Genomic DNA, 13,076 nt, shown 5'->3' on the forward strand with positions numbered 1-13,076 from the left:
TGGTTTGGTCGGCTCTCGGTGTGAATCGTTATTGTCCGGCCAAGCAGCTCAGTGGGCCGCGCACAATGTTTTCCTCTATTTGAGGAAGCACCAACACCATGTTCTGACTTCACTTAGTGTTTGTCAAGCTTCAGTTTTTTTTCTTGTGCAGAGATTGATTCTAGTGTCCTGAAACGACAAATTAAAAAGTTTTAAAAGTCAGAGTTTTTGCTTGTACTGTCGGGTATTTTATGGCATTGTTTTTACAAGTCTTTCACATAAATGTTTTGTATCGGTTTTTAAAAGCGTAAGGCCATAATGAAATGAACACATTTTAAATCCATTTTACCAGTAATTTTTTATGGTAAACCATTTTAGGATTTCATATAGACTCATAACAGATATATGTGATACTCAGTATTTTAGAAATAAGTTTGTTTTTTAACACTCGTGCCTTTTTATTTATGTAGCATGACCAACTGATTAGCCAATTTTACCGAGTCATCAGATTGCCAGAAATATCAAATTGTTTTGTTGAGGAACAAGCCGTTGTTTGAGATTATTTTAGTCTTCTTTTGAATGGACATAATATGAACATTAAAATAAATTGCCTGTTGAACTTGATAGACAAATGGATTTGAGTGCACGTGTAAAGAGGCTTTTTTTATGGATGTAATCTTTGCAGGCAGCTTGTACATGTGTGTCACACTGCTGCACACCCCTAGATGTTGTACGTTTATTTTACATTAAACCATCAATGTTAATGGCTATTTATATTTCAGAAAGTCTTTAAAAATAATTTGAGGCTACTATCACAATCAAGCCCCAGTTTTTTTGATAAATGGTGTTTGGTTTAAACAGAGGGGAAACGCAACCAAACTGCTTTAATTTGTTCATGTAAAATTAATATTAAATTATGACATGAGTTTAAAATTTAACCAGAAATGTTAATAAATTAAAACACTAATCTGAAACCTGATCAGGGAATCTTAACTTTGTTTTTATGTAAATCAAACTAGTACAAAAAAAACAAAAAAACAAAACATTTTCAACTCCAGCTGCACGTGTGTGTGCCACTTGAGCTGCATACTGAGAGTAGCCTAATCTTGTCTAGATGTATATACTCTTTTCTAATTGGGCTAATCCTTTGTCCTAATGCTGCCACTTTAACAAGATGAATGCAGGATTGGAGTATTATCAGCATTGTTGGGCCACTAGCTTCATATGTCCTTCCAGCTTGTGAAGCTCTTTTAGAGGACGGGTTTTATTTTGAAGAGAAGAGTGACAGGGGCTTAAATTTACTTATGTACTGTTGTTGAGATGTAGACCAGTGTTTCAGTACAGGATGTCTTCTTCCGCTTTTGATTTTATGTATGCAAAGGGGACACTATTAAAGTATGAACGTGTTTTCAGAGCAGGCTATTTTAGGACGGAGCGCTAGAGAATATTGCCAAAAAAAGGAAGATAAAGAAAAATGCAAAAGTTATGTTTATAAAACTTCCTTATTTTTTAGGAATTGTTTAGAAATTTTGAGTAAAGCCTGAGCTTTTTAAAGTCCAAAATTATGTTTTAAAATGAACCCAAATATATATAAATAAAGCTAAAATACATTTTAAAAAACCGATAATTAAGTAAATGCAAAAAAATGGGTTACTTTGTTGTTGAACCTGAAAACCAGCAAAGTGAAATTAACCAAAAGGTAATAATAGCACTTTTATTGTTTAAAGTGTGTGTGTGTGTGTGTGTGTGTGTGTGTGTGTGTGTGTTTCAATCACCAGACAAGTGTCCTGTGTATTTCCAGAGTTTAAGTCAGCCTGTCTGTTACCCCAGAATAACCCTGACAGGTTATACATAACATTAGAGACCTCTGTTACTGGGGCAGCCACTGTTATTCAGTTCAACTTACTAGGCACAGATATTATTGGCATTTGTCCTATTAATAGAGAGAACTGCTAAAAATTGAGCAGTGTGTTTGTCCTGGGTGTGTCGACGCCCCAGACCAGAGCTGTAGATAAACACAAGTTTGGCCTCGGCAGATGTCAGCGGCAGCCACGTTAACTCTTTAGATTCTGTCACATCCAGGTTATTTATGTTTTTTGGGGCTCAGTAGGGGAATGTTAGGGGAGGGTGAAGTTAGGCTCTTGCAGGGTTTGAGTATTGGTTATGGAACAGAAACAGTCAGCTTGGCTGGACCCGTTGTCCACTGAGGACTCTGTGTGTGCTGGCATAGCAGAGGCGCTGCAGTGGGGGGACAGTTGGGATACGCGGCCCAGCGGTCCCAGACTAGTTGGCTGCTTAATTGACTGTGTGTGTGTTTATCTGAATATATGTGTCTGTGCATTTGTGCATATGCACATAGGCAACTGACTCTGTTTCTTTTCTGGCTGTCAGTCTTTCTGTCTGGTGCTGTAGCTTCCGCAGACCCAGCCCCCTGTTCCTCTCAGTATGTTACCTTTCAGCTCTCCTGTCGCATTTCACCTCTGCCTGCCACATTCCTTTTAATCTCTGAGGGGGTTACATACCTTTGCTCCAAGAGGCAGCTATTTGCAAGTGTCTTCCCTTTCTAGTTGTAAGAGTGGGCAGACGATCAGTCAAAACAGCCAGCCGTGCAGGAATCAAACAGGGTGGGATATCAGTGGATTGGTCCATGTTAGCAGCCACTTTAGCAGGTAGCCAGACATCTTTTAAGCTTGGGAAACCTTCCCCAGGAAGCAAATGGAGCTGGTAAGCACTGCCCTGACTCATCTTGTCTTGTTATCAGTATAGTTGTACCAATCACCTCATTTTTAATAATTGACTTTTGCTATGCTAATTAGTACTTATTAAAACATTTGCACACTTTCTAGTAGCTTATAAAAAGGTAAGTGTATGTGTTTTCTGAGATTAGTGGCAGTTCACTATAATGAATTGTAATGCAAAAAATCCTTAGACCCTTAGACAAAGCAGTTTACTGCATACAGCACCACTTCATTGTTACGGTTGCATCTATACAGATTTTGTGAGCAGTTTTATCACAACTTTACTTTTCCCTTGTTTTGTTTGTTTATGTGTTATTTGATTATTTGAGCTGCGTTCATGCCTTATCTTGTGTGTCTGTGTATTTTATATGGATTCCGGGATTGATTCTCAGTGGACAGATGGAGCACATTCAGTTTAGCAACGATTAGCAATTATAAAATTATAGATTTTGGATTTATTTTGGAATCATGGACTTACATTTTAAATAGTTTAACAATTATCATCTACAACCTTGTTAGTGTTAAAGCAACAGCAACTTTATTTATGACCGGGCGACTTTGTTACTGCTAAGAGAGCGCAGTCTTTTTGGAGATTTTGACCCGAGCACGTTGGACTCTTACCCAGCTAGCCCTCCCTGCTATACTGTTCACAAATGTACAGTCTCTGGATAATAAACTGGATGAACTCCATGCTTGGATTACCTCGCAGAAGGACATACAGAACTGCTCCCTGCTGTGTTTTTGTGAAACATGGCTGGGAAAAGAGACTCCCGATGAGGGTGTAACTCTGGATGGTTACTCTGTGTTCAGACGGGATGAAAGCGCCGCTGAAAGCGGCAAGGCCCGCAGGGGAGGAACGGCCGCCTTCGTCAAACAGTCCTGGTGCACAGACTGTAAGATTCTCTCTGAATTCTGTTCTGAAGATGTGGAATATTTAACACTAAAGCTAAGGACATTTTATTTACCTAGAGAGCTGCAATGTATCATTGTGAATGTAGTGTATGCCTGTCTAGAGGCCACAGACAGGAGCATCTTCAGAGGGGCCACAGACAACATCCATGGATATGCAGAGACTGTGAGTAACTACATCAGCTGGTGCACATCCATATGCACACCAGCTAGAACGGTGCATGTTTTTCCCAACCAAAAACCATGGTTTAATAGGGATATAAAACAAAATCAGGAAGAGACAAGAGGCTTTTAAGTCAGGGGACCAAGCAGAGTACAGGAAAGCCCAGTACGAGCTACAGATGTCCATCAGAGCTGCAAAAGAGAGCATACTTCCAAAAACTGGAGCGCTACTACATGAATAACAACACAATGCAGTATGTGGCAGGGAATCCAGGCAGTGACAAACTACAGGAACAAATCAACAAACGCAGCCAGCCCGGAATGCCGCCTTCCCAGACAGCCTCAACAACTTCTGTGCGAGGTTTGACAGGATAAACACAGACACCCCCTCAAGATCCCCCTGCGACCCGGGGGACACTGCTTTTCAGGTGACGCGCGCACACACAGGTCCTGAAGGCCCTGAAACAGGTAAACCCCCATAAGGCGGCTGGACCAGACGGTGTGTCCCCCAGAGTGTTGAGAGCCTGTGGGGATCAACTAGCTAGTGTGTATACAGACGATCTTCAACCTGTCTTTGACCCAAGCAGTAGTTCCTCGCATTTTCAAAAAAATCCATTATCATACTGGTCCCTAAGGCATCAGACACATCCATTTTGAATGACTTCAGGCCAGTGGCGCTCACATCAGTCGCCATGAAGTGCTTAGAGAAACTGGTCCTCACACACATTAACCACAGACAGACACACAGACACTGTAGACCCCCTCCAGTTTTCCTACCGCCCCAACAGATCAGGGGACGATGCGATGGCTCTGGCTTTATTCCATACCCTGAAACACCTGGACAACAGCAGTACGTATGCTAAGATGCTCTTCCTGGATTATAGTTCTGCATTCAACACCATTCGCCCGGGCAGCCTGATTGGGAAGATGACAGACCTCGGTGTCCCAACTCCCACCTGTAACTGGATTCTGGACTTCCTGACTGAAAGACCACAGGTGGTCAGAATGGGAGGGCTGGTGTCTGCTGAGCTCACAATCAGCACAGGCTCACCGCAGGGCTGCTGTCTCAGCCCCAAACTCTTCACCCTGTACACTCACGACTGTGTCTCCAACCATGACAACACCATCATCATTAAATATGCTGATGACACCACCATTCTGGGCCTCATCAAGGGGGGAGACGAGTCGGGCTACAGAAGCTTGGTGACCGACATTTTTGTTTATGGAGAGGAGAATGACTTCATCCTCAACATAAATAAGACAGAAGAAATAATAGTAGACTTCAGGAAGAACCCCTCAAAGCCAGGGTCTGTCATGGTCTGGGGTTGTGTCCATGCCCTTGGCAAAGACAGCTAACACTTCTGTGATGGCTCCATTAATACTGAAAAATACAGAGAGATTTTGGAGCAACATATGCTGCCTTCAAGGCGACACCTTTTCAATGACCATGCACATTTTCAGAATGCAAAACCTCATACCACACACATTACCAAGGCCTGGCAGCAGAGGAAACCGGGGCGAGTGCTGGACTGGCCTGCCGGCAGTCCCATCCTGTCCCCAGTAGAGAATGTGCAGTCCATTTTGAAATGCAAATTGCATCAATGAAGACCCAGGAGTGTTGTGCACCTTAAGACTTGCAGGAAGAATGGGACAAAATGACACCTGACACACTTAATCACTTGGTGTCCTCAGTCAAACATGTTTTAAGTATTGTGAAAAGGAACGGCAACATCACACCGTGATAAATGTTTTACTGTCCCAACCTTTTTGGAATGTGTTGCAGGCATCAGAATTGAAGTGTTTATTTTGAACAAAGAATAAAATTGATGAAGTCTCATATCAAACAATGTGCTGCAGCATTGTTTTCAATGTAATACAGAACATAGATGGTTTTGATTTTACCTACTATACATAGGTTTTTCTGATTTGGGGTCATAGAAATTGCTTAGATTTGCTGCTGTGTTAAGAAGCCTACTTACCGACATACACATAACACTTTTTTCTTCTAATCATGTTGTCCCTTCAGATTTATCTTGCAGACCATAGCGGGGGTCCTGACCCTCAAGTGCTCACCTGCAAAACTCTAAAGTGCTCTATCTTATCTCAAAAGTATAATTGAGTGGGATTTTTTTATGAAGGTTGTGTTTGAGCTGTCACTGGTTATAATCATCCAATCTATAACCCAAATTATTTGAATAGTAGTTCTTAAATTTAAATTTAATTCAGGGGAAAAAACATCTTTAATAAGCTTGGAAAGTAAATAAAAGTCATTTAAAAGGTGTTCACATGGCAAATGTTTGAGACGTGACAGTATTGGAGCAAACTGAATTGAACCAAATTAGACTTTATTGTTTAATATATAATGTTCACACCTGAGGCAAAAACACTGGTTTTAACAGGGTCTCTTATACAAGAGATTTCAGCACAGATGTTTAAGGACAGGAGCAAATCAGTGATTTGTTAATTCAGATGACATTAACTTGGTGACTAGTGTAAGTCATCATGAGCTGGTGAAGTTTATCATCTGCTGCGCATAGTTGACTTCTTTCCTCCTGGTATGCTTTGAGATGTAGCAGTTGTACAGTAGATGTTCTGCAGATGATTCCTTTACTGCTAATGTGCTGTTACTTCACCCTGTAGAGGAAATGTGGGGACCTGCAGTACCGGTGCCCGATGAGTGCAGACTAGCAGGACACTTTAGATAGTTGCTGCTGTAGCTTCAAGATAATCACTGAGCCGCAGTGGCCTGAGTTCAACCTGGAGCAGAGCCACTCCTGTTCCTCTTTCTACATAATATTTCTTCTATACATTGAAAGTACTCTCAGGACAGCAGCATCTTTTTCTTGTGTGTGTGTGTGTGTGTGTGTGTGTGTGTGTGTGTGTGTGTGTGTGTCAGAGGTTTGTCCGGCAGCTCACATTTGTTCTGTCCTAAGTTTGGCAGGAGCCCATGTAAATGAGGAAGTTTTACTCTCTTTTTAACAGAGGCTCTTAAATTTCTTCAGTCTGGGATACACAAAGGAAACAGTTTTGTTTCCTGAACTGATGCACATGTAAGTATCTGTAGTCTTTCTTGAGGCCTGTTTGAGGTCCTGGCTTGTTGCAGCAGACGTCTCCAGCAGATGACCTGGATACAGTCATCATGAAAATATCAGGGCAACTGACACACCTCAAAGAAGTGAAGCAATGTAGGGCAGCTCATCAAAGCAATTCATATCTGTTAAACTGAGGACACTGAAGGCCCGCATACCCACCCATACACACTGCCACCGCTCACAGATGTACACACACACACACACACACGCCCACATCCACCTCTCCTCCTGTGCAAGTAGTATTACAGCAGCTCCATTGAGGAGCAGAGCTACTGGTGACTCAGACAGCTGCCTCTGATCTCACTGTGAATTCAAACACATGCCCCCTAGTGGCCATTCAGGGCCTGTCGGCCTCCATCTTTGTCCTGCTTTCACTAATGTACTATCACATGTGTTTTCACTATGAACAAACACAGCAATATGCTGTAGATTGGTCAGTAGCCTATTTACAGTATATTTGCTTTGATTGCTGAGCTTTTACTGTACATTGTGAATATAGAATCTTATCGTTTTATTGTGTTATTATGTCTTTTAATTCACCTGCAGGATAGCAGCTGAGATCTAACTGGCTGTATTTATCTATACTTTTTTTTTTTCCAGCTTCTTAGACAGGATTGATGTGGTCCGGCAGAATGATTACACACCCACTGATCAGGTGAGATGTGCAACACAAACACCTGCAGTGTGTTCTGTTGAAGTACTCTGCATCATTAACACATCTCTACCTACATTTGTGCTCTGTGGTGTAACTTAATTGTTTAGTTGACAGGCAGTAAATTAATCGTATATCAAACAAACGAGCTGATTGTCCTTTTCTCTTTCTTTTTTGTTTTATATCATAAGTCAGACCAGAGTTGGAACTAAGTTGTACAAATCAAGCTCAGCTCTGGAAAGTTGCCTGATCATTTTTCACAGTTTTCTCACATCATATTCACATAATTTAACATTAAATCCACAAAATAAAAAATTAATTTACTGATTATTCAGTAATAAAAATCATTTATAATTCATAAACAATTTACTATCATACTCAAAGAAAAGAAGCAAATCCTCAGTTGAACAGCTGTAACTGGATAGTTTTTCGCAATTTTGCTCAAAAAAATAACTTGTTTGCATGCTCGGTCTGTAGATGAGCAGTCTAGGTTTAAAGGTTTAATTTCACCCATTAATCATTTTATTACCTTGCACCTGAATTCACACCTCGTGCGTTATCCTCCTTGTTCTTTGTCTCCTCTTTGGATTTCCTTTCACGTCCTCCCCTTAATCTTCTACACCACCATCCTTATACTCTCCCATTCCTCCTCTGTTCTCCAGGACCTTTTGAGATGCAGAGTACTGACATCTGGGATCTTCGAGACAAGATTTCAAATAGACAAAGTCAATTTCCAGTGAGTTAAGATAACATCTGTTTTGATTTATTTTAAAATAAATTGTCCACAAAAAGGCCAGTATATCAACAGATTAAAGAGAAGTATCAGAAGGTTTTTTTTTTAGCATAAACATCCAAATAGATTACAGAAATTCTATAGGATAAGAAGCAATTTTAACTTCCTGCTTACAAACTGATTTCATATTGGATTATAATAAACTTTCCACAGAATGTTTTTTTTTTTATTGAGAAGGCATTTCCTTCACTTTTCTGTCATGTGATTAACATCCTTGTTATAACTGTTCATTGGCAGAGACACACCAAGCCGACGTCAAAGAACTAGCCATAACGAAGGCCGACTGTTGCGTCGCCTCATGTCTGAGGTCCACTGCTGATGCAACATGCTGAATCAGTAGAAAAGCCACTGGTAGAATCCCATTAGTGCCAACGTTGTGGGATGTACCGCAAAAACTAGGGTGACAGACACTCACCGATGGCCAACCATCAGTCTTTTCAGCTTAGCGAATCAGTACACGAGAAGGGAAAGGTTCAGGAAGGCCCCTTGAGCCTTTCATTGTAGGATCCATGATTTCAACCATTTAGTGCAGTGTCTTCTTATTTTTTGCTTCCACGACCAAAAGTCCAAGGGCTGACAATGCCAGTGCCATTTGCAACTTCTTACCAGATATATTCTTAATTAGAGGTAGCTAGAAACCATCAGTGGTGAGCGAGAGCTGCTTTGTTTACGGTTTGTATGGCCACAGTCCTACGTCTTCCTCTTTTCCTTTGAATGACAAATACAGACTACTGCCACCTGCTGGTCACCTCCACCTGCGCTCATGCAGGCACAGAACATGCGTGCTATTTGGCTGTTGACTGTAGTCTTTGCTATGTGTTCTAGTGCCACTTTTTTGACCTGACTGGTCCAGACAAAAGGCAACATGAGTTGGCGCAGCTGTCGGCCTTCATCGTGGCTAGTTCTTTGATGTCGGCATGGTGCATCTCTGCCCTAACAGGGAAAGTCTTGTCAGTGTAAATGAAACTTTAAACTTCCTCATTCTTACAGTATGTTCGATGTTGGAGGTCAGAGAGATGAACGAAGAAAATGGATCCAGTGTTTTAACGGTAGGATGCTTGTTGCTTTTTTTTGTAGTGATGAAACTCTGAAGTGTGTACATAGTGTAAAATAATTATTAAAATAATGAATTAATAATTTGATTTGACTCAGGATTTTATTATTTATTTGTGTCTAGACAGTTGTTTCTGGGTTTGTCATATCAGTTTATTTATTAAAATTCCAAGGTATGATGTGGTACATGTATCTGAGTGTTTTGGTAGTTTGGTCCATTGTTGCTTTGTTAAACCTGATTGTGTGTGTGGGATACAGATGTGACAGCTATCATCTTCGTGGTGGCGAGTAGCAGTTACAACATGGTGATCAGAGAAGACAATCAGACCAACAGGCTACAGGAGGCCCTCAACCTTTTCAAAAACATTTGGAACAACAGGTCAGCATCCTGAACTTCAGATGTCTTTCTGGAATTGGTAATAAACATGAAACAAGCAGCACTTTTTCCTACAGTATTGCATTTTTTTATGTTAATGTCACAGTTTGTCCAGCAAATTCAAAAGCTACACACAAAAAGCTCCATACACCAACAAATGTGTTTCTACTCTTCGATTACTATAAATCGATTACTATATAACAGCAGTTCAGTCCCAATCTTGCGTACTTATAACCTTGCAGCTGCAGAAGAAGAAAAAGTTCCCCTGATGTTTGGTTTATTTTCTCATCACTTGATGACAATTGGACAATGACACAAATATTAGTCCAACAATACATGAACTCATACAATTGCACAGTACTTATATGGGACAATTGCAAAGTGTTACTGAATGTCTGAATGTATCACTGGTCATTTACTTATTGCAATGAAAGATGGTTGGAGCAGTCCTCGGAAAATATTTAATGGTTTCTAATGCTTGTGGTCATGCATGTTGTAATGATAAGACCTCATTAATGACAGCTTCCACTGCTATGTACTACACTAACCCTGTTAATACAAGTTGCTTTTTTGTGGGACACGTGGTCTTTGCCGGTAACCCTGTCAGTGTCAGTCAATCTCTGGCAAACGGAACCGGTGAAATGTAGAAAGTGATGCAGTGATAAAGAGAGAATTACTGTTGTCACTTCAGCATCCGCTTTCATTGCCTATGACAAACTCTAGTGCATTTTCTAATGTCACTATGAAGACGAGCATGCATGGACACCCGCCCAACATGTGATAAGCTCAGCCGAGGTCCCCAGAAGCCAAATTATGGCTCATGAGCCACATCCGGCTCTTCAGCAACAATTTTTTTCAGATCTCACTCAGATCCGATATCTATTTTAGATTTTTTTTTTTTCAGGACTGTTTATTTCTCCCTGTTTAGATAGTCTTTCAAAAGTATGTTTCTTTGCTCAAAGAGGGAGATATTTATGTTGAGTTTTAAGGAACTTCACCAAGTTTACATGTCAAAGTTTTTACAGTTTGTACAGCGGGAGAAGATCTTCCTTCTTTGAGTCTTCTCTCCCCTGTGACAGCATATGGCCTGTTCATGGCAAGTTCTTTAGCCTTTTCAGCCCAGAGCTCCAGAGGGTAGATTATTCTCATGTTCTTTAGGCAAAGCCTAATAAAACATAGCACCACCTGAAAAGCATGGACTCTCCCACAGCAGGCCTGAAATCTTTTTTGGGTCCTTAATGAAAGTCCAAAGGAATCTGGCACTGAACTCGTTCTTCATTTCCCTCCACAGGTGGTTACGGACCATTTCTGTAATCCTCTTCCTGAACAAACAGGACCTGCTTGCTGAGAAGGTTTTGGCAGGGAAATCTAAAATTGAGGAGTATTTCCCAGAGTTTGCACGCTACACTACACCTGATGATGGTAAGAGGTTGACAGTGATGTCTGTGGGTGTCCGATACATTCTGTTTTATGTGTAAGGGACAAATGCAAATGGTTTAAGACAGAGATTGCTAGAGTGCTTTATTACTACCCACAGAAGATGAGCTACATTGAGTCAGAATACTTTTAAAAAGTAGATTACACTGAGGATTAAAAACCATTTAGCTCTATTTTAACAAAGCCTAAGCCTACAGATACAGAAAACTACAATTAGCTTAAAGGATCATTCTTGTTTATTACAGCTGCTTAGATCCTGTTTTCACAGGTATTCAAGGCCATGATAACATTGTACTCACCAACTTTGTTACTGAGATCTCAGAATGAGGAGACGGCGCAAGAAACACGAGCAGCCGTCCAGGTTTTAAATTAAGTTATTGGAAGTGGCACTTATTTGTCAGATAAAACATAAAACGTATTGCCACACTGGGTGTTGAGAACATCCATCACAATTTACAGTCCAACCTTCTGCTTTAACTTCGACCTGATACTGCTGTAGCTGTGTACATGCAGTTTTCCTGCGCAATGAGGAATTATTACTGCCATTTTATGTTTGTGCACCTTTGATTTTACCTCCAACTAAAATGTTTAACATCATCTGGATGAGCCGCTGCCTTTTCACAACCCATGTGCGTGTCTGTCTGCTCATATTTCTTGCACCATGGGATTTCATTGTAGTGATGCTGCTGTTTTCTCAGATCTCTGTACTTACTTAAATGAGTACAGTGTTATCATAGCTGACGAAACAATGGCCAACTACCACTGTCAGATGCAGGTATTCTCTATTATTTGGGCCCTGAAACCAATTTTGTGAAATCTCACAACTAATCATCAATTAGTTTATAACAAGTATTTACACTGTAATGTGGTATGTCAAGCATTTCCTAAAAGGAATTGTCATTAGTGCTAGCTTTACTGGTTATAGCTCCTCTAGCTGATATGGCCTGTTGTAGAGTGTAAAAGGGATTTAAATGTGACCAGATAATGTTTTTTTTCTCCAACAGCAATACCAGAGTCAGGTGAAGATCCCCGCGTTACAAGGGCAAAGTACTTCATTCGGGACGAGTTTCTGGTATGTAGCTCACATTTATCTTGTAAGAATATGATCTGTGTCCTTGTATATTTCATGTTTTTCTAATTTTACTCTGTGGTTTACAGAATAGCGGAGCATAAGGTGTGATAAATGAAAACCTAACTTGACAGTTTTATTCTTTTTGTCATTTAATGCCTGATTTACATAGGACGTGGTTTGAATAGACTTTTACTCCGCTCAATGTCTTTCTGCTGTTTCACTCTTTAAAGAACAATATCCCTCCTTAACTTAGTTAAAACATCAGTTACGAGGAGTTAGATGAAGTTTGACTATTAAAAGACTGAAGCCAGAGTTTATTCAAGTATATCAGTGTAGGATATGGTCCGTCTTACCATGCTAACTCTGAGAGATGAGGCAGTCCAAGTAACGTCAAAACAGTGCTGATTTATTCAAAGGATCACAGGTAAAATTAACATTACACGCTCAAGTATCTTGCACCTCCAACATGCACGCAGGCAGATGTAAGATGGAAGACCCTGAGCCCACCAGGCCTATACATTATATCACCTCGTTTGGGCTAGCCCCATACTACACAGAAATGTCAACCGGGATGTCTCTGTTACCAGCTTTGCAGCTGGCCATAGCAGTAGTCAAAACATGAAGCAAATCAACGTGTGAATGTGTATGTCTGTTGGTTAAGTGGTGTGTAACTAAAAACATTCTCACGACCTCTAGTACATGTCGTGTCTTGAACATAGGAACATATTATAGCTAAGGCTACAGTTATACACGTCGTAATAATAATATTAAACACCCTGTCTGCTGACAGTCATCAACTCTTCTCTCTGGTAT

General features: G+C 40.6%; 1 protein-coding gene across 2 annotated transcripts in view; it reads left to right on the plus strand.

Annotated features, from left to right (window-relative positions):
• Positions 1-13,076, plus strand: part of LOC109970238 (guanine nucleotide-binding protein G(s) subunit alpha-like) — a 36,958-nt gene that overhangs the window by 16,797 nt on the left and 7,085 nt on the right. For both annotated transcript variants that reach the window (XM_020617701.1, XM_020617779.1), the window contains 6 exons: positions 7,481-7,535; positions 8,195-8,268; positions 9,316-9,374; positions 9,637-9,757; positions 11,046-11,176; positions 12,196-12,263. In XM_020617701.1, the coding sequence (XP_020473357.1) occupies positions 7,481-7,535; positions 8,195-8,268; positions 9,316-9,374; positions 9,637-9,757; positions 11,046-11,176; positions 12,196-12,263 (508 nt within the window). The remainder of the gene's footprint in view (positions 1-7,480; positions 7,536-8,194; positions 8,269-9,315; positions 9,375-9,636; positions 9,758-11,045; positions 11,177-12,195; positions 12,264-13,076) is intronic.

The sequence above is a fragment of the Monopterus albus genome, unplaced genomic scaffold (genome assembly GCF_001952655.1).
Source record: "Monopterus albus unplaced genomic scaffold, M_albus_1.0 scaffold1.1, whole genome shotgun sequence".
Classification (NCBI taxonomy): Eukaryota; Metazoa; Chordata; class Actinopteri; order Synbranchiformes; family Synbranchidae; genus Monopterus; species Monopterus albus.